Raw genomic sequence first — 21,794 nt, 5'->3', positions numbered from 1 at the left:
TTGATTTAAGCTTTGAGGCTGGAGTCACTGCAGGGTCTGAGCATCATGTGCTAGGGATGGAGAGGCTGAGGAGAGGCTCAGGAGCCCCATCGCTGGCTGCTGGGTTTGCGCAGGGGGAAGGATGAGCCCCGGCTCCATCAGCGCTGGAAATGCGGGCCGGGCATTATCCTTGCACAGCACATCCCGCACATGCCAGCAAGGCTCCTGCCTCCCTTCTCTGGCTTTTTGGTGAGTGCAGGGATGGGAAAACTGCTCGCAAAGGCCTGTAATTGCTCCCAGCCCCAGCTCATCCCTGTGTACACATCCCATGTGGTCCACGTTGCCGCCAGCTTGTTTTTTTTCCCTCCGTCGCGCTGGCAGCGTTTTGGGAAGATGCCTGGTTTAACCCACGGTCTCTGTACCCCCTCCTTGCACCCGTACCACCCCCGTGGGGGGCTCTGCTGGGTGGGGGGGCTTGGATGGGTGCCACAGCGGGTGTGGGTGGGAAATGCCACCACCACGGACCAGCTCCTCGCTTCCCACCCGCCTCCTTCCCAGCTTTAACCCCAACATCCATGGCAGGGGGGTGGGATATGGGCCTGCCCCTTCCCAGCCCCAAATCTCCACTAGCTGCTGGGCAGGGCTGAGCGCTGCCCCCGCACCATCCCTTTGGGATGATTTTGGGGGCCTTGCCTGCACTCTGCCTGCTGCAGGCAGCTGGGGCGGGGGGGTGAGTGATGGATTTCATGTTTAACTCCAGCTGCGGTAATGCCAGTACCGTGAAGGCAGCCTGTGTCTTTTGCAAAGGGTGGATTTAGTTTTTCCTGGGCTTGAGAAGGGACAGAGAAGGTTTTTCTGGAATTTTGAAGCCTCTCCCACTTATTTCTTGCATTACATTGTTTTAATGTTGTTGTTGGCCCGCGAAACCCTGAGCAAGGGATGCCATGAATTGTGCAAAGAGCTCGGGACAGGCGCTCTTGTCCTGGGCTGAGCTACAGCTGCTCACCCGAAAGCAGCTCCAGCAATAACAATAACATTATGGCATCGGCTGATGAGTTGGAGGCTCACGGTCACGGACATCTTCAAAGCCCCACCTCCTGGAGTCCCGTGACTGGCAGGATCTCAGCTTTCAGTAAGACCCCAGTAAAACCACCTAACCCCCTGCATTGTGGACCGCAATCTTGGAAAAGAAAGGGAAAATGAAGAGAAAAATCATCTCTTTCATTATTTCTGCATGTCTGGTACTTTAAGCCAAGCCTCTGGCTTTGGATGCAGCTGATTCACAATGTCTGGAGCTGGCTGGGCCGACCATGGGTGCCCGGAGTGGTCTTATCACATCAAGGAAAACCACAGGCACAAGGTGGTCTTGCAACAGGGTGAGGAGACCACATCCAGCTGGGAGCCACCCATAGCCCAGGGAGACAACCCTGATGCTCCTCAGCTTCAGGTGTCCATGGCTGAAACCTTAACATTGGAGCTGATGGTCTTCGGGAGGCCAGGACTGGATATTCATGGGCACTCTTAATGGTGGAGGGTTTGGTTTTCCCATGGAAAATCCCACTTTGTGCTACTGGAGACCAGACACCAACTTGCCAGAGCTGAGCCCAGCATCCCTTGTCTCCCCTCTGTGGGGAAGGTGCAACATTTAGTGAAGCAGATTTGCTCTCTCCTGCTCCTTGGGTGGGGAAGAGCTGCCCACAATGCTGTAAGAGGAACATCACCACTTGATGTTCAACCCTGGCCGTGGTGAGGTCCCACCTGGAGCAAACACCATGCCACCCGGGGCAAATGAGCGTGGGGTGTCTAGCTCATCTCCAAACCTCTTTGGAGAGGGATGTGGAGCTGTGATACCCAGCCTGCTCCCCAAAAAAAACACCTCTCCCCACACTGTCTGGGCAAGGGGGATGGGGAAATTGTGCCCCTGGTCCGTGCCCTCCACTGCCAGCACCTCTTCATCCCGGAGCCAGCAACACAGAGAGGGGCTTCTCCTCCTGCCTCGCTCCACTGCTTCCCATCCTGCCCACAGGAAAGGAGGAAAATTCCCAAAAAACTCCTTGGGAAGTGCATATGTGTGCAAACACGCACAGAAACACCCATGTGTGTGCAACCACACGCTTCCACACCCCACGGTCCTTCCCAGCAGGGCTGGGGCATTGCAAGGGAAACCACCCCTCACACCCCCTGCAGAGATAACCCCCAAAACATGCTGTTTTTTGGCAAGGCAGCTCCCCCAGGCATTGTTTTAAAGCTGGCTTGGGCAGGTGTCCTGCGACTTGCAACGCGTTCTGTGAAAAGGGATTAGAAAATGAGTAAACTGCCAAAAATACCGTGAACCACCTCGGAGCTGCAGAAACAGGATGTTTTCAGCAACAGAGCCGGGGTGGTTTCAACGCAGCCTGCTTTTAATATCCTCTCTCGCAAGCCTGGCAGAAGTTTTCTGGCTCCTGGGAATGCACACTCCCTTTCTCCCTGTCCCTGACCCCCCCATCATCCACTAAAAAGGCACCAAGGCCAAGGTTAGGACTCCGATCTTGGCTTTTTTGCAAGGTCTGGGTTAAATCCCAGCCACCTGCATGCACAGACCTGCACTTCAGCATTTGAACCCAAATCCTCGCCTGGCCCCAGGCCCAGGCACCCAGCCCTGAGCTGCTCCAGCAGCAGTGGGAGGCCAGGCAGGGCTCGTTAGGACGCGGCTAATGAGCCCAGCAATTTCGTGTGGGCATCTGAACTGTGCATACGGATGGGCGTCTGACTTGCACCCCATCTCCGCGCTCATATTTGCATTGAGAGCGGCCCCATTCCCACCCTTAGCGCTCCTGGATGCCTGGCAGAAGCCTCCAAGGAAACGAGCACCCTCCGTTTTGAGAGTTGTAGCCCCAAAACTCATGTTCCGAGAGATGAGAGCAGCAGCCCCAGCCCCACGGCCAGCCATCGTGTGAGCGCTCCCCGATCAGCTCCAGCGCAAACTCCTCCAGCTCCTCGTGAGCCGGTTCCAAAGTGGGTCTGTGCCTGCAGCCAGCATCTCCCTGAGGACACAGAGCAAACCTGAGCCACCAAAAAGCTGCCAACAACGGGGCCGCCTGGGCTAAAGCCCTGAGACTTGTGCTGGAGCCAAGTGCTGGCTGCTCCCCACCATCCTCTGCTCCCCATCCTGCCCCAAATCCTTCTCCTGCAGCAGTCTTCCCCACCCAGAGCTTGGTTTCCACCGTTTCCAAAATGCTGGAGGAGGTGCTCCAGATGTAGGATGTTGGGCTCGTATTTAGGCCGACAGTTTGGGCTGCCCAGACCCGCTGGTGTTGTGTGTCCAGTCGCATGCTGAACCTCATGCTCAGCATCTGCCCAACTTCCCCGTGGAAATAAAACTCAGGAGGGCCAGTGGTAACACCCCGGGTCTCATAGCTGGGTCCAAATCCCTCAGGAGCGCTTCCAGCTTGGAGACCAAACTGAGGTGTCCTGCAAGACTTTGTGTGCAGCCTCTTGGTTTTCTGCAGCCACATAACTAACGCCGCAAAAGTTGGTGAAAACATCCGTAGTCAATGTGCACGCGTCTGCTTTGCTTGTATCAGCAATAGCGTGGCCAGCAGGGACAGGGAAGGGATCTTACCCCTGGACTCGGCACTGGTGAGGCTGCCCCTTGATGAGTGGGTTCAGTTTTGGGCCCCTCACTCCAAAAAGGCCATTGAATGACTCGAGCGTGTCCCGAGAAGGGCAACGGAGCTGGTGCAGGGTCTGGAGCACAGGTGTGATGGGGAGCGGCTGAGGGAACTGGGGGGGTTTAGTCTGGAGAAGAGGAGGCTGAGGGGAGACCTCATGGCCCTCTACAACTCCCTGAAAGAAGAGTGCAGAGAGGGGGGATGAGTTTCTTGAGCCAAGGAACCAGCGCCAGGACAAGAGGGAATGGCCTCAAGCTGCGCCAGGGCAGGGTCAGACTGGCTCTTAGGAAGTATTTCTTTGCAGAAGGGGTTGTTGGGCGTTGGAATGGGCTGCCCAGGGCAGGGGGGGAGTCCCCATCCCTGGAGGGGTTGAAGAGTCGGGTTGACCCAGCGCTGAGGGATCTGGTGGAGTTGGGAATGGTCAGTGTGAGGTTCATGGTTGGACTGGATGATCTTCAAGGTCTTTTCCAACCTTGATGATTCTGTGATTCTGTGATCAACGTGGCTATACGTGAAGCCTAAAAGGGGGGAAGAGAGATTTTGGGTGCACACAAGGGTGCAGGTGCCTGCGCACTCTCACAGGTGCAGGGTGGCAGCCGGGAGCGTGTCACGGCGGCAGTGAGGGTGTCCGATGCAGTGGTGTGCAGGCACAGCTGTGCGCGCACACGCTTGTCCCCTCTGCAAGGCTCCTCTGGGACAAATCCCATGAAAATGATGAACAGGAGCACAGGGCACATTCTTCATTAACCCCATCAAGTCCAGATTCCCGCTGCCAGAGCTGGTGGCCTTCCCGGGAGCTGGGAAGAGGTGCCAGTGGTCCCAGTCATGCAAAAATACATGTGAGCGTGAGCATTTGTGTGTGCAGAGCTCCAGGGAGTATGTGCATGGGTTGTAACGCAGACATGCAGAGAGGGCAGGTGCGTGTATGTGCATGCACGTTGTGTTGAGTGCGTATATGTGTGCATTTATATAAATTTATGAATATTTAGTAACCTCCAGGCGTTTCTCTCCCTGTGCTTCTCCAACCTTCCTGCAGCGAGCGGTTCCACAGCTTACCCTCGTGAAACCCCTCTCTGGGGGTCTCCTTTGCCGCCTTCCTTTGATGCCTGTGAGCTTTCGAGTGCCTCGCACACCTGTGTGCACACGTGCAAGGCGTGACCTTGCACGGGGCTGGTGCTGCATGGCTGTTCAGAAGGGCCTGGAAGGGATTTTGGGGTAGGATGGTGGGGTTTTTGCAACCCTTTTTCTCCTTGAAACAGTAGTGGAGACAACAGTCAGGGAGGCACGTCCCCAAAACACAACGGCAGGAAGGAGCAGCTGCTCACGGAGCCTTTTGGGGACCGTTTGCTCCCCCTGGTGCTGCCAGGTGCTATTTTGGGGCTCCATGGCAGGGAGTGTGTCTGTGCTGGGGGCGTGTGTGCGTGCCTGGGGGTGCATCCGTGCTGCGGGCACTCGGGCGTGCACCTGTGCTGGGTGCATTCCTCTGCGTGCACTTTGCACGTGTGTGTGCACTGTGGGCATGCATGTGCATGTGTGGGAGGCAGGAGAGCTGCTGGTACACACGCGTGTGCATGCACAGAGCAGCCCAAGGCTGGAGGTGTTGCTGCTTGGAAGCTTCCCGGTGTGGTTTTGGCTGCGGAATGCTCCAGAGCAGCCTCAGTTGCTCTCAGGATCAGCGGCTGCGGTGCCAGGGTTGGGCAGATGAGTTCCGCGGAGATCCTAGCTGGTTATTGGAAGCGATTTATGGGAATTTGGGGAACTCCACAGGCTTTGCAACGAACCGCAGGTGCAAAGGAGGAGAGCTCACCCGTGCTTGCCAGCCCTCAGCCGCTGCAGGACCTGGGGCCACGGTTATTTCTCCTTCTGCTGGCAAGGAACAACAAAAAAAATCCCCTTGGTTTTGTTGCCAGGAGGCTGTGGTTGTCCCTGCACCCATCATGGGCTCCTGGGTCAAGAAACGCTCAACGGAGCAGCTTTGGTCACCCATGCAGGAGGCAGCGGCACCCACCCCTTCGCCAGCCCCGTGGCGATTGCTCCCAAGGTCTTTCCTTGCCAGTTGTCCCCTCACAGGGTGACCTTGGACATGTCGCTTAGTTGTGAACTCCCCCCCTTCTCTGGGCAAAGCCGGTGCCCACTGGGCGATAACTGGTGACATTGAGCTGTCCCCTGTGCGGTGATGCAGGTGACAAGCAGGGACCAAACGATGTCACCATGCCCCTCCGAGCTGGCACCCTGCAGCCCGTGAAACTGGGATAGTCCAGCAGCAGGATTAATTAATGGGGGGTAATTAATGGAGGAAAGATGCTTTCGGTGCCTGGAAGTTCAGCTCCTCCATTACAGCTCCCAGTGACCCTCCCAGAGCCCTCCCCAGGCACGGCAGGTCCCTCTGGTCACCACCCCGGGCATCCAGTGCCACTGCTGCGGGTGGCCCCGATCCCTGGGCGGGGGCTGGAGCCCTTCACGTGTGCACGTCTGCTTTCGCCCTCTCCTTCCTCCTGCAATTTTAATTCAAACCAAATGGTTTCGCTCAGTTTCTCCTCTGTGGAAATGAGGGGGTGAGCTGCCAGGCCAGTCCTGCGCCAGCCCGCAGCGTCGCGCCAGCCGAAGCCCCACCACAGCTTAAAGAACAATGGAGATTTTTTTTTTTTTCCAAAAATTCTCATTATTTGTGTGGGTTTGGCTTCGAGTCTCCCACCTCAGGCTGCATTGGAGACCAAGCATCAATGCAAGGCAGAGGGAGACGATGATACTCCCCTGCCTGGATTGGTGTTTTTGGGGTGCACCAAGGGATGCAGCAGGGTGATGGGGCCTGGGATCGGTCTTCACTGGGTGCTACTGGGCTTGCTGGGCAGGGTGTTGCTGGAGCAGTGCTAGAAGCTGTGGAGAGCAAGAGGTTCCCCCCAAATTTCCAGGTTCCCTCTCTGAACCCCACCTCGGTGCTCTGGGAGGTGGTGCAAGGCCAGGAGGGGTTTGGGGTGGTGCCACGGGGGATGCAGAGGCCAAGGGGAAGGATGGTCCTGAGCCAGGGTGGGATTCCTCCCTCGGGAAATGCCCTGGCAGCCCCGCGATGTGGGATGTGGCGCTTGGAGGCCGACGGCAAACCGCACCCCGAGCCGTGGAGACCTGCCGAGCCAGCCTGATGGTCTTCATTACAGAGCAAGGGGCTGAGCTCAGGTCCAAGATCAGCGGCCAGAAGGGAAACCTGATTGTTAAAATTAAAATTAAAACCTCAGTGGGGGAAGAAGCAGTTTTTAAGGTCTGTTTTTAGGAAAGGGAAGCGGATGCTGTTAGCAGCCAGTCCTCTGACCAAAGGCAAACACAAGCTGGGCGAAGCCACAAGGCAGAGCTTTGTAGAGTCGTGGCCCATCTGGCAAAGCCCAGAGCCACCCTGAGGCCCAGAGCTGCTGGGAGCCTTTGCTGTCCTTCCCGAGCGAGGTGCCTCCAGCCCTTCTGCATCCAACCTCCTTCTCCAACCATGGAGAAAACCAAGGGGCTGATGGGATGAAGATTTTGGGGTATGAGGTTGGGCTTCCACCTCCAAGCACCAAGGAGCTTTCCAAGCTGTCCAAGTGTTCCTTGGGAGGAGACAGGGTTGCATCTCTCAGGAGGGTCCCCACCTCCATGGGTGGTTTCTGATGTCCCACTCCTCTCCACCCCTTGCAGTCTCCAGGCCGCAGACATCCCCTGAGGACCTGAAGGCGCTGATGGGGAACGTCAACCGCCTCAATGAGAGCTTTCGGGACATGCAGCTGAAGCTGCTGCACCTACCTCTGAAGGGGGACGTGCTGGATCACATCTGGAGGCTCCAGGACCTCCTGCAGAACCACTCGGACTCCTTGTTCCTCATGACGGGGTCACTGCAGAAGCTGGAAGGGCTTCTCTGGAGCCTGCAGACCCAGGCCAGCCAAACCGACAAGGCAGTGGCCAACCTCTGGGACAGCTTGACCCAGCAGAGTGACTCGGCTCAGCAGGAGATGTACAAGCTCTCTGTGGAAGGCAACAGCAGCCGGCTGCTGCTGCAGCACCATGACCACCTCCTGAGCCACCTGGGTAGCCGGGTGGAGAGCCTGAGCGACCAAGTGACGACCGTGAGCGGGGCCGTGGACACCATGAACAGGACCTTCTCCTACGACGTGAACATCCACCATACCCGCATCCAGGACCTGCAGGTGTTGATCAGCAACGCCACCGAAGACGCCCGTCAGATGCGTCTCATCCACATAGCCATGGAGGAGCAGCTGAAGCACGAGCTGGCCATCCTCAACAACGTGACGGAGGACCTGCGGCTGAAGGACTGGGAGCACTCCGTCGCGTTGAAGAACATCTCCGTGATACGGGGTAAGCTGAAAACCTCTTGTAAGCAGTTCCCTCGCTGGTGCATGAAGCTGTTGTGAGGAGGGGGGTGTCCTCAGTGCTTTGGGTGGTGGTGGAAACAGTCCCACAAGCATGGGGATGTCCTGTGGGGATGTCTCAGGGGGTCTCCAATCCATCAGACACCACTGTTTAGGTGTCTGCAGTGGTCAGGCGTCTCCATCACCTTGGACTCTGTGCAGTTGGGACCCTCCAAATGCTCCCCCATCCATGTTAGGAAGAAAGCTCCCAAAGTTCCCTCAAAGATGCCAAGAAAAAACTCTTCCAGGTCTCTCTTGGCCATGAACATGAACCAGACCAAGCGCGGCAGAGATGGTGGGTTTTTTGCCCTGCTTCATGCAGTGGTCAAGCAGAGGGCTGCCCACCAGTACCCTTAGTCTTCCTCAATCACATAATTCTCTTTACCATACATCCTGCCCTGGATTCAGCTGGGATAGAGTTAATTTTCTTCCTAGTAGCTGGTACAGTGCTGTGTTTGGATTTAGTGTGAGAAAGATGTTGATAACACACGGATATTTTAGTTGTTGCTAAGTAGCACTCATCCTAAATTAAAGATTTTTTCCTCTCCCATCTTCTCCTTTACCACCCTCAGCCCCTCCCAAATAACAGATCAGTTTGGGTGGGAAGGGACCTTAAAGATCATCCAGTCCCACCCCCCTGCCCCGGGCAGGGCCACCTTCCACTAGCCCAGGTTGCCCAAAGCCCCGTCCAACCTGGCCTTGAACCCTTCCAGGGAGGGGGAAGCCACAGCTTCTGTGGGCAACCTGTGCCAGGGCCTCACCCCCCTCATCATGGTAAAATAAACAACCCATCCCTTACTAACTCTTGACCATCAACTCTAGTTTTGCTGATCCTCGTCTTTTGGTATTTATACGGTTGCCTCGTTAGTCCCCTCCCTCAGTCTGCTAAGCATCTACTCCCTTTTTCTTAATTATCTGCAAGGTCCAGCCGTTTGTCGCACCATTATCTCATCAGTGTAACTGTATGGTCAGAGTTAACCATCTGCTTGGACATTTCTTCCTCGCTGATGTCAAGAATTTCCAGGTGGTTCATATCTTACTGTCTTGCTGCTGTGGGATCACCCACCTCTCTGCATCCCACAGCACTAGATCTCCTAGGACAGCCCCGCTCCAAGGGGACCAGTTCCGGTGGAGGTGCCTGCACTGGAAAAAGCCGTGGCTGCGGTGGTGGATCCCAGTCCGGTTGCCTGATGTGACTGGGGAGCAGCAAGAGGAGGGTCCCTCTGTGCTGCACCACGGGACTGGTGGCTTTTGCTCCAAAGATCTTGGAGGCTAAAATAGCGGGAGCAAAGGGAGCCATGCTCCTTGGGAGCAGCTTGGCTTTATGGGATGGTGGGGAAGGGAAAGGGTCAGGCTTTTCAGGAACAGGAGCAGCCGAACAGGGCTGGGATGGAAGTCAGCAGAGTCATGAGCATCTTTGTGATTTATGGCATGAGAGTGAGGGGACACCCAATGAAATGGTGGGCAGCAAGCCCAGGAGAGGCTCAGGGCAACCCTTTCCCACATGCCACCTTTTCACCCAGCCAGAGCTCCTTGCTGCAGGACTTTGTGGAGGCAGAAACCCAAGAGGGTCCAAAAGGAGCTGGACAAATTCACTCAGGACACATCCTCAGCTGTTAAATGCCATGACCTGACCACAGTTCCAGCAAACTGGCCATGGGAGGGGGAAAAAAACCATTAAGAAACACGGAAGAGTGTAGTTCAAGCTCTTGGGGGGCAGAGCAAGAGGTTGGGGGGCAGTTGCTGTCCCTCTTCTAGGGTGTTGGCTTGCACCTGCGGAGATACAATGGCCTGTTGCTATTTCTGGTGCTGCCAGTTGAAATACAGATGGGGAAGGAAGGGGCTGACTCCAAGGCACTTGCTCCCTCCAGCCATCTGCTGAGCCAGGAGGGGACAAGTCTGAACCACAGCAGCTTCATCTCCCCATCCAGGCCGACCATCACCCTTGGGTACCAGCAGCTCATTGGGGTCATTTCCCTGGTCCTTGGGGGATGTTGGCTCCCAGTGCCGGGTTCAGGACCACGTTGCACCCACTGCTTTGAGGTTTTCCTCGTTGCCCACCCACCCCCATGCCCTCTCTTCCCCCCACTGCTGTGGGAAGGATGTCACCTTCTCTTGGGTGAAGCCACCAAGGAAGGGGACCATCACAGAACCCAACACGCACGCGCCATGTTACTCCAATTAACATAAACAGAAAGCAAAACAAATCCCCTCCTAACGGGCCGGCACCTGATTTATCAGTCGCTGCCCTGACACATTCCTGGCATCCTCAACATCCCTCTCTCCCCATTCCTCCTCCTTCCCTGCTTTCTGTCAGCAGCGATGGGTCATGGATAATTTTAGAAGCCTTGTGCCCAGCTGGTTTTACCCCTGCTCCAAATATCCTTGGATGAATCCACCACCCTCCCAGCTGGATTTGTACCAGCAGAGCCAGTCCTAGGCATCCAGAGTCCCCGGGCTCTGACTTTTGAGGCTGTTTGCTGGTGATGGCAGCTTGGGGAGGTCTCCAGGCTCGTCTCCATGCCAAGCAGCTCGCGTGTCTCAGAGAGGGCTTGGCTTCACAGCACAGAGGGGCTCTGGGTCTTAAATAACGGTGTTACCAGGAGGGAGGATGCCCAGGATCCACCACCCGCCTGGATCCGCTTGCACAGCTCACTGGGTGGGATGTGCTGGCTCGCAGCAGGTCTGGCGGGGTGATTGCAATGGTCCCATCTGGCCGTCAGATCTGTGCACATCAGGGAAGGCCTCATCCCAATGGTTTGGGAGTGTTTTTCTCCTCCGCTGGTGCAGAGAGCAGCCCAGCCTTGTGCAGGCAGGAGGGTGAAGCAGGAGTGCATCTGGGCTGGGGTTTTCTTTCCTGAGTGCAAACCCCAAACAGGGTGGGGACCAGCTTGGCACGGTGTCTGCAGTGCTGCTCAGTCTCTTCTGACTGCCCCTCCCAGTGCTCCTTCATCCTCCACCCCAGCTACTCCCTGTGTCCCATCCCACCAAGCTGTCCCTGGGGATGGGACCATTCTCTGCTCATGGAGCTGCCTGGGTGTAGCCAAGAGGAGATGTTCTGGTGGCTGATGGACCACAGGGCTCACTACTGTGGGAACAGCTCCAAAGGATGAATGCCAAAACCTAGGAGCCAGCAAACAGAATCAGCCCGAGGATCTGCCCATCCCCAAGCCCTGGTTCTAATTCCAGGCATTAGGGAAAGGGATTAAGGGACAATGTGTCTCTTCCCTGGCTGTGTTCTCCAAGTCTCCAGATCTTACGGAGCAGATGAGATTGTCTGTTGCCCATGGTCATCCTCCATGAAACTTAGTTCCCTTCTTAGCCTGTCCATGCCCTTGACCTCCCTGATGTCCCATGGAATGGTTTTCTGAGATGGGAGATGAGATGAGATGAGATGAGATGAGATGAGATGAGATGAGATGAGATGAGATGAGATGAGATGAGATGAGATGAGATGAGATGAGATGAGATGAGATGAGATGAGATGAGATGAGATGGTGGCCAACAACTTGGAGGGCCACACTGTAGCAGCTGATTTTAAGGAGGAAGGGCAGCTCCCACCCCATCCCACCGAGAGTTGCCCTGAGCAGGCACCTCCCATGTCCCTTCCAGGGTTAAGAGAGCTGAGGTGGGGTCCTTGTGTGGATTATTTCCCAGTGTGCCCATAAAAGAGGAGCAGATGGAAGCTGTCGGAGCTGCCCCCACGCAGGAGACCTCAGCCGAGCCATACTGGAGCTGGTGAGGGGAAAGTAAGACATTTTGTGTCAGCAGTAGTTTTGCTCCAGTGCTGTTGGTGTGGGACCCCTTCCCTTCGGAGAGGATGCTTGGGGCAGAGTCAGGGGGACAAAATGGAGACCTTTCCTTGGTGGCTGCCACTGCAGATGTTTCCAGGGTTGCTTTTAGTTTTGCTTGTGGTGGGAAAGCATCTGTTTTGTTTAAGCAAGTGGTTTTCAGCAGCCCAACCTTTGCTGGGCTGGGGTGCAGCAGAGGAGGGAAGAACTTGACCCTAACCCAGGAACATGGCTGGGTCATGCAGAGTTTCCACTGCTCATCCTGGGACACCTGGGACATTTGGGCAGGAGATACACCAGTAGAAAAACCCCTTTGCCTTGATGCTCCCCTTGCTACCCATCAAACTCACCATCACCTCTATAAAGCCATGGATGTCTGGCAGGCTCTGCTTTCTGTAATGCCCTGTAGGCTGAATTTGAGGGTATCGACATATTTTAATTCTCCATTAGTTCTTTATTTCAGAGGGGTTGGGTGATATGAGGCCTAAACATACCCACATGAGTCCACTTTAACAAACTGGCATGACTTGACCTCCCTCTTGCTCTTTTGGGGCACTGAAAATCAATGGCTATACTTAACACCATCTATTTATGCAACCAGGTGCTTCCTATTGCTTATTTATTTGCCCATTTATTCAGTTTTTTGAACTCCAGCAGGCAAGTAAGCAGATTTAAGAACATGTAGTTTTACGCTGAGGGTGGTGAGGCACAGGTTGCCCAGAGAGGTGGTAGATGCCCCATCCCTGGAAGGGTTCAAGGCGGGGTTGGACGGGGCTTTGGGCAACCTGGGCTAGTGGAAGGTGTCCCTGCCTGGGGCAGGGGGTGGAACTGGATGGTCTTTAAGGTCCCTTCCAACCCAAACCAGTCTGTGATTCTATGATGTAATGGCTGTTGTGTAACGCCCCTCTTTAAGGCTATGGGAAGGAAAATTATTTCACCAGCCAGCCCAGCACCTTCTTACACCTCGCCTGGCTCCTGACCCACATCCCCCTGTGAAGCACCTCTTGAATATTGCTGGACCTTCTCCACCATGGATAACCCTGCCTCTAGCCGTGCAGGCAGCATCCCTGCTGCTCGCGGTTCCTCTTGTTCCCACCCGAAAATGCCTCCTCGTTGTACTCAGCTCTCCCGGGTGTCCATTGTTCTTTGCATCCTTTTATTTTGCCAACTGAGAACAGGAGATGTGTCCCCAGGGGCTTGGGTCCATCCCCACGTCCTCTCAGTGCCCAGAGATGTGCGTCACGTAGGGAAGAGGAAACCCAGGGCAAGTTAATGCAATATGTCCCCGTAGCCCTCTCCCAGCCCCTGACCGTCTCCAGCTTGGGACGTTTCCTGAGCTCGCTGCGGTTCATCTGCTCAGGAACCCGCATAATATTTGCAGATCCTAATTACTCATTCATTAGGACTGCTAAACATTCCCCCTCTTCCTCTCCTGATCCTTTTGCATTACCACGTCGCCTGTAGCCCTGGCTGGTTGTTTGCTTTCTGCACAACTGTGAGATTATGGCTTTTGGGGTTTCTAGGAAAACAGTGTTTAACAGTTTCCAATTATCACCCTGGCTTGGTAGGACAAAGACCAAATGACCCCTCCAGGCCTCTCTCTGCCCTATTTTCTATCATCCCATGAGTCTTTTTTTTTTTTTTTTTTTTTCTGTTCAAATTCTTTCTTCCAATTGATTTAGCTCATAATTGTTTTCAGCTTTGCAGACTTGGCCCTTTGCAGGCTGAGGAATATAACTATTATTGAGTTGGACTTTCTGCTCGCTCGCAAGAGTTTACACCAAAAAGCAATCACCGATGGCCAGGCCCTGATGAGATCAGTGATGCAAATCCTCTCCTAAAGGTTCATCTCAGTAGTTTCAAAATGCTTTTTTTTTTTTTCCTTTTTTCTTAACATTATTTCATTGGAGATGTCACAACTTTTGGTCGTAGAGTCTTAGAGTCGCGCTCAAAGTGGAACCACGGGAGCTGCAAGGCGAAGTTTTCTGGCACATGAAACGGGTTGATGGAGTTGTGTTTGGCCTTTAAAATCCACAGATGGTGGAAGAAGGCTGCTGGCAACTCTCTCGCTGTCACTTTGCTCCTGTCTGCAGGGGTCTGTGTTTATTAGAGGCCCCTGGACACCTGATAAACGACAGCGGCTGGTGAAGGGTGGGTGGGTGCACGCACATGTTCATCTGCTGCACGACTGCAGAGCTGGGGCACGGTGGCAGCACTCCAATACCTGTTGTGTTTCAGGGCCACCAGGACCCAAAGGAGACCAAGGCAATGAAGGGATTGAGGGTGAACCTGGTCTTCCTGGCCTGCCTGGACTGCGAGGTAAGGAACATCACATCCAGGGTGCCCACAACCCTGTAACCTTCGCCCAAAGTCCGTAGAGTCAATGGGGCACCTCCCGCTGACGTCCCAAGCTGTCCCTTGGGACCTCGCTGGCTTTGCACAAGTCTTGAGGAACAACAGGATTAACCTGCCACCCCTTCTCCTGCCAGACTGCCAGTCTGTAGGGCCAAAAAGTCTCTCTCATCTCCCAGCTGGCCCCAGGACAGCGAGAGCTGCAAGGGTCCAGCACCTGCAAGTTGGTGGCCCCAGGCTCCTCTGACGCAGCCACCCAGCCCAGGTTTGTGCAGGGGGTGGCCCCCACCCCGTGCCCACTAAAACCTTTACAAGGCACCAGGGCTGCCCCCTGCTCCTGCCAGCACCCCCCCATCAGCACACAGGGACCCAACGTGGGGTCCCTCCAGCCTGGCAGAGGGAACTTGGCCACTGGCTGCAGCTCTGAGGTTTTTCATAGGACATTTTTTTCAATGTCAAGAATGCCAGTTTTTTTCCCCTTCTTAATTCCAACCATTGTTTTTGAGAGAAATTCAATTAAAACACCAACAGAAGACACCCCCCACCCCGAGAAACGGGACTCAGCTTAAGCCTGTTTCTAATTTTAAGCCAAACCTAGAAGTACTGGCTTTGCATCCAAGAGCCGGGGATGGCACAGAGGTGATAGAGGATCCCCTTTGGTGAGGACTTTCTGTCCCCAAGAGGATCTTTTCTATTAGAGGTGACAGGATCCGCTCTCCCTGGGGCATGGACCTCCTTCTCCATCCCAGAGGACGTCCAGTCCTGGACCTTCACTGCTAAAGACATGACCCACGTACGACCATCAGTGTCAAAGTCAGGTTCAGCGCTCCAGCTGCCTGCATCTGAGCTGCTGGTACTGAGCTGGGCTTAAAACCTCATATTTTGGTACCCTGTTTCCCCCCGCTCCCTGGCGGGCAGCAGGACCAGCCAAGTTAGGCAGAGCCAGCCTGGAAACCCGATCACTCCCTGAAAGCCCTTCTCAGCGCTGGCTGCCCGTGCTCTTTTCACCGACAGCTATATTTTTTTGCGTTGACAGATTCATGGCTGTTTTTCTTGGGTGTAACAAGCATCAGAAATATATCATTCTGGCTTCTTTCCTTTTTTTCTTTTTTTTTTAAACAGAAAAACAAAACAATCTTTGGAGAGTTCACCTTCGGGAAGAGTTGCTGAAAGGGCCACTATTTTTAGTTCTTTCTCTGTCTCGATTTTGCTGGTGCTTTTCTGGATGCAGTCACAGCATCAGGTCTTTGGGTGTGGGAAGCTCAGGTTCAGGTGCATCCAGGCGTTGTAAAGCATCCCTGGTAAATCCCCCTTTGCACAGCAGATCTTCCACCCTGCCTCTGCCCCAGCTCCTCTACCCAAATCCATAGCCAGGTCCTGACATGCTGCAGCATCCCCCCTGGGAGGGAGCCGAGGTGTTGGCTGGACGCAGCAGGAAAAGAGTTAAACCCCAGCCCATGTCCAATGGAGCTGATGCCTAAATTCCTCCTGGCAGCTTTTTTTCCTCTTAAACCAGAGGAAAATACTGACTAAGTTTGGAAAAGCCCAGCCCAGGAGGGGTGGAAGGCGCAGTGCCCAGGGAATCCAGGGCTCCCTCCAAACCACCCCCAGGCCCCACCAGAGCCCATCACGAGCCCAGGGGTCCCTCCCTCCACCTCCCCTTGCTGGCCCATGTGGATGGAGGTCACCTCCAGGGCTTGGATGTGTCCCCTACAAAGGGACCCCCAAACTACAGCCCCCACTTCCCACCTCCCAGAGGTCAGGGGTGCTCAGATAAGGGGTTTTAATCCAACCCCTTCTTCAATAAATAGCAAACCCACCTGGTCAGCGTGCATGGATGCAAGGGACCTGCAGCTCATGCTGGGCACATCATGTCTCCTTGGGGTCTCTGCTCCATGTTCTTCCTCCTTGGTCTCCACCTTTGGAGCCCAGTTACCTTAATCTGAGCCTTAGGATGCTCAGAGCTGCATTAGCACCAGCCTATCTCTGGGTTAAATCTGTTCTGTACCCAGGGGCAAGTGCAGAAAGAGAGGATGGGCTAGACTCTCCGGTGTCTCCTGATGGTCCCCAACTCCCAGCAAAAATCAGAGACCACCTGGCACGTCTGCTGGCAAGCAGGACATGTGCATGTGTGTGTGTGCACATCTGGTTTGTGTAGGTCTCAGCTGAAACAGAGTAATTTTGTGTTTTTGTCCTTGCTCCAGGGCTACCTGGGGAGAGAGGACCACCCGGACCACGTGGCTTGAAAGGGGACCAAGGAGACCTTGGCCCTCCAGGTCCAGTGGGGATGCGGGGATTCAAAGGTAAGGACCAGCATCTGTGCGTGCTCCCGCGTGGGTCGTGGGGTCTGGCTGGGCTTGTTGGGCAGCAAACTGGCTCTGGAGACCACTAGGGCGAGGGGCAGAGACACTGGTTATGAGTGGAACAGTGATGGGTCCTCTGGCTTGGGACTCCCCTGGTGCTCCCTGGAGGGGAGAGGAAATCTTGTCGAGCTGGGAGCATGCACATGAACAACCTCCACTGAGACCTTTCCACCAAGGTGGAGACAGTCCAGGGATTGGAAGGAGAAGGGCAAAACAATTGGGTTTGTGATATTCCTGCCATGCAATGGGGCTCAGCGCAGGCAGGCAGACAGTGCTGCCTGCACCAAGCCCTCACCAGAGCCCCGTGAGGACCTACCGGACTGTCCTCCCACGCTTGGCTCCAGCAGGGTTTTAGGAGTAGCCTCGTGTTTGTTTTCTGATGACCTTTTCTGGCTCGCTGTGGTTTGGCAGCATCTCACCACACCCCGGCTAAGAGCAGGGAGAAGCTGTGGGTGTAGGAAGTGGCCACGCACCTATTTAGCAGGACAGATCTATCCCAGGAGACCTTTTATAAGAAGTTCCATGCTGCAACCTAAAACAGGATGGATGATCCCAAAACATGCTCTTTCTGCCTCGAAATGCCTTGTGGGCGGGGGGAGGCAGGAAGGGCCCAGCCCAAGGAAGGGACACCACCCTGGGCAGAGCTGCCCTGCCTGCAGCCTGGTCACCAGTGACCAAAGTGGTGGATTCCCCTCATCTCATGCTTGTGGGTGATGTTGACCTGGGACGTGGCCACAGAGGCTACCAGGACCTGGGGCCATGGCCACAGATCAGTGGTCTGGATCTGGAAAATGCCCGGAGCCCAACAGGCGAGCTCTCCAGGCAGGAAGCGGGTTGCTGTCCCTTCTTCCAGAGGTCCTGTGCGTTATTAGTCTTGCGAGCTCTCACTTTCATGCAGTGAGCTCCTTGGGTGAATTGCAGGTGGGAAAGCTGAAGGGAAATGTCCTCTTTAAATGTCTTCTCTCTCCTCTACCTGCAAACTTGGCCTCGAGCCATGAGCTGGCCAGAGTTGGCATCCAGTATGTCCTCCAAAGTGCTGATCGCCAGGGGCAGGGGTTGGGGTGAGACCCCCGTGTCGTGTCTGGTGGCCCATTCTTCATGTGCAGTAGCCACAGCAGTGGCCACGTCCTGTACCTTGCATGCCACCAGAAAGCCTCTTGTAGTCTAGGGGCAGGAGCACATCTTCCATCTCTTCTCCACTTCATGGTGTCTTTAGAAGAACCTTTCCTAGGGACACACTGTTCACCTCCCAGTGCAGCCCCAGAAAGCTTTAGGTCTGGGTAGAATGGAGATGCAGGAGATGAGATGCTGCCAGTGGGCTTCTGAAGCTACCAGAGCTGCAGCCCAAGGCAAGAAGGTCTCTTGCAGGATCAGCACCCGTCTGGTCCTCTTTCCCTTGAGCCATTGCTGCTGTGATCACCCTCCCTACTGACACAATGGCTCTGATCGTCCCACTGCTCTCCCAGTCACCCCAGTCTGGGCACTTCATGGGGCCCATTAGCTGCTGGAGATGGCTCTCCAGGCCACGTGGCTGGTTAGATGATATTTATGCAGCACCTTGTTGTCTTCAAGAATGCTGCTGGGTGCTATTTCCATCGCCCCATCCCATCTAACTGGAAGCCTAGGGTCTCTGGGCTGGTGTGGCTGGGACAAGTCTCCATCCTCCCACCGAGGCAGTGGGGCACAGAGCCCTGCGTGCTGCAAGAATAAAGAAACCAGCATTTCATGCTTGTTTTCCAGTGCTATCTCTTGGGTTTTTTGGAGGTAACTCTGGTCTGCAGGATTGCAATGTCTTGTTGTGGGGGTGCAGGACTTTATAGGAGCTGCAGGGTGAAAACGCCTGGTCTGATGCTGCAGGAAGTCAAACTAACCCCTGGGTACGTCCCTGGCAGAAGCCTTCCAAAGGCATGAGAGCCACAGGGACGGGTGCTAACACAAAGGAGACAGCGGTGCCGGGATGTTCCTGGCAGCACATCAAACACTGAAGGTCCGCCAACCAAAACCACAACACGCTTCGGGACCGTGGTTTCCTTTCCTTCCCCGGAGCAGAGGAAAGTGGGCTTTTCTCACTGGCCGGTGCCAAGCACTCATTAGACGAGCAAATTATCCCAAGGAGCCTGGGCCAGTTGAATTGGGCTTCAGTAGAGGACCAAGCCTTGATGCCAGATTTGTTCTGCAAAGCGCGTCCCCAGGGGATGTGTTCCTTTTGGAGGTGGGAGGGGGTTTGATGGGCTCCTGCGTCACGTTTCCACCCCTAAGATGGAGATGTTAACAGCTGCTGTGCTGGGTCAGTGCTGAGATGTGATAACAGACCCCGTGGTGGGCATCACTGCTCCAGTGTGGAGCTTTCTGGAGACACGATGCTGAGGATGAAGCCTTTCTCCGGTGCTAAGCAGCCTGGGAGGTGGTGGAGACCACCCCCAGCACAGCCCCTGCCTTCAGGGGAGAGCCATGGCCACACCACACTAGTAGAGCATCAACCTCGACAAGCCTGGGGACCCTTCCCCAAAGATGGTCTGCACTTCAAGCCCCCTCACCTGCGGAGATGAGGCACTTCTGCTCTTGGATTTGGGAGGCCATGGGTCGGACGGCATGCCAAAGGGGTAGCAGATCTTTGCTGTGCAGTGTGCTGCTTCTAGCCATCATCTTTTCACTGGTGTAGAGTAATCCCTGTATCTGAGGAGGTCTCTTGGCTTGAAGAAGGTTAAGCTGTCTCCAGGGCTCTACCAGTCATGGCCTTGAGGCACCCCCTTGTGCATTTCTTGGAGGCATCCTTGGTTTGGGGTGAGGATGACTCCATGGCATAAAAGCCATCAGGTGTTTCCCCCAGGGGGATGGACCACCCCCAGGCCTCACCAGAGCCCATCACCAGCTCAGGGTTCTCTCCCTCCACCTCCTCTTGCTGACCCACGTGGATGGAGGTCAACTCCAGGGCTTGGATGTGTCCCCTATGAAGGGACCCCCAAACTACAGCCCCCACTTCCCACCTCCCGGAGGTCAGGGGTGCTCAGATAAGGGGGTTTCATCCAACCCCTTCTCCAATAAGTAACAAACCACGCTGGCAGCAAGCACTGAATTTCTACAGTTTATAGGATTCTCTGAAATTTATAGGAAACAGACACCAAGCCAGGCAATGATCCAAACCCAGGCTTTAAGTAAAGGCCTGTTTTTCTGCAGCACTAGTCTTACACATCTATAATGACTTTCTTCTGAGCACAGGAGAGCTATCCGTTCCCCGGGAAATGCAGCCTGTCCTGGGGTGGGGGGTGTCAGGGACGGATGAGCCTCCTCACCCAAAATCCCAGGTCAGACCATCTCACAGAGGGACAGCTTCTCCTCTCCACAGCAGAGTCCCGAGTATTTTCCCTTGTTGGTATTTTCCTACCCTTGATACATTTTCCCTCAAAATTACCCCAGTGGAGTATTATTTTCCTCACTTCCAAATGGAGAAAATTATTCTGGAAAGTGAGTATACATCAGTCTTCTTCACTCTTCCATGGAGAACGTCACACAGGGAACATGTTCAGGAGGAAACAGCAGTAAATAAGCCAAGGTAGGGATCAATAATTTATAGATAAATTCAAGGCAATGAGAGAAGTCCCCTTCCTGAGCACCACATGCAGGCAAGGAGGAGGTTTCTGGCATGTTGCTGAAGGCAGAAGATGTTTCTGCCTGTGAAGATTGGGGTTTGGCAGCTTCTCCTGGGGCTTGCTCCATGGTGGTCCACCTCACCTCACCCTGCAGACCCAGGAGCTCTTTCCACGCTCCTCTAGTGATGTCCTCTCCCATGAGCTTTGCAGGTTTTGTGCCCTGCCTCTCTCAGCAGCGCTGATTTTTAGAGCAGAGGTGATGCCCAGGAGCAGGACATCAGTGGGGACCAAGCTTCTGCCATGGGAGGAACTGAGGGTCACTCGCCATGGCATCTGTGCCAAAATCATGTGCACAGTCCAGAAAAACCAACCTGAGCTGCACTGATCCACTTGCAGTGGGAAATGGCCGAGCAAGACCTTGATACTCATTGGGTGAAGGCATCAGGCAGGACCTCCTGGTAGGACCAGAGGTGATGCCAGCAAGGGACAATCCTGAATTCGAGGGCTCTGTCCCAGCGCCGTGGCTCTCTCCTTGCTTCGTCCCCAACCAGGGATGTTCTCCAGCCCTGACACCTCAGGGAGCTAGTCTTGACCCCAGTGTGAAGTCAGCAAACTGTGCCACCGAAGGGGTTGTCCTTTGCTCACCAGAGAGCTTCAGTGGAGAAAAGAGAGATGGGAAGAAGAAGGGAAAAGGAGACAAGAAGGAGAAAAGCCTTCCAGGAGAGCAAGGAAATGAAGGGGCTTGGAGGACTGCACAGGAAAAGCTAAGGTGGGTGGGAAAGGATAAGGCAGAGGGGATGTGTTCTAAAGCACCCTTGCGAATCTGTTGGCATCGTCCATGAAGTGCTTCTCTCTTTTAAAGGGTCTTTCTTCTGCCAGATGTATATGAAGCTTAAAAAAAAAAAAAAAAACTAACAAAAAACCAACTCAGATTAAGCCTAATGCAGTAGCTCAGGTTGGGGATGGGGAGGAGAAGGGTGAGCTTTTGGTTAAACCCACTAACCCATCCCAAAGCAGCATCAGCTCCATCAAGGGGCTCTTCCCCAGCCACGTTTGGGATGGGTCCAGCCACAGAGCCTGTTGTACCAGCTCCTCCTTCCCCATCCGTAACCAGTTCCTGCTCCTCAAGAGCCCCTGGACCCCTTTTTAGCAGCTCAGCATCCTTAAGCTGAGCCCATCTGCTGCTTTTTGAAGACCCGGGTGCACTCCGCTGGCTAAGGACACCCACATCAGGGCTCGCAGGCGGGCAGCAGCCGGCCCTGAAGCCGTTCTGCTGGGCAGGGACACCTTCTGCTAGCCCAGGTTGCCCAAAGCCCCATCCAACCTAGCCTTGAATATTTCCAGGAATGGGGCATCTACCACCTCTCTGGGCAACCTGTTCCTCTCGCAGCAGTGCAGTACAGTTTCAATTCGTGCCGAATTTTTTTGCCTTGGTCTTTTTCTTAAGGGTTTCTAACCATTTCTGATGGTTGAGGTCTCCCATCATTAGAGTATTTCCTTCCCCTGCAGCATTTAGGCATTGGAATGGGCTGCCCAGGGCAGGGGGGGAGTCCCCATCCCTGGAGGGGTTGAAGAGTCGGGTTGACCCAGCGCTGAGGGATCTGGTGGAGTTGGGAACGGTCAGGGTGAGGTTCATGGTTGGACTGGAGGAGCTTCAAGGGCTTTTCTAACTGAG

At 54.8% G+C, this 21,794-nt stretch overlaps 1 protein-coding gene across 3 annotated transcripts in view; it reads left to right on the top strand.

The window, feature by feature from the left end:
* Positions 1 to 21,794, top strand: part of SCARA5 (scavenger receptor class A member 5) — a 39,067-nt gene that overhangs the window by 6,395 nt on the left and 10,878 nt on the right. For all 3 annotated transcript variants that reach the window (XM_074864646.1, XM_074864644.1, XM_074864645.1), the window contains exons 4-6: positions 7,296 to 7,970; positions 14,053 to 14,133; positions 16,371 to 16,469. In XM_074864646.1, the coding sequence (XP_074720747.1) occupies positions 7,296 to 7,970; positions 14,053 to 14,133; positions 16,371 to 16,469 (855 nt within the window). The remainder of the gene's footprint in view (positions 1 to 7,295; positions 7,971 to 14,052; positions 14,134 to 16,370; positions 16,470 to 21,794) is intronic.

The sequence above is a fragment of the Strix uralensis genome, chromosome 3, assembly GCF_047716275.1.
Source record: "Strix uralensis isolate ZFMK-TIS-50842 chromosome 3, bStrUra1, whole genome shotgun sequence".
NCBI lineage: Eukaryota > Metazoa > Chordata > Aves > Strigiformes > Strigidae > Strix > Strix uralensis.
Note: the sequence above shows the minus strand (reverse complement) of the source record. Positions and strands in the feature narration are given on the sequence as shown.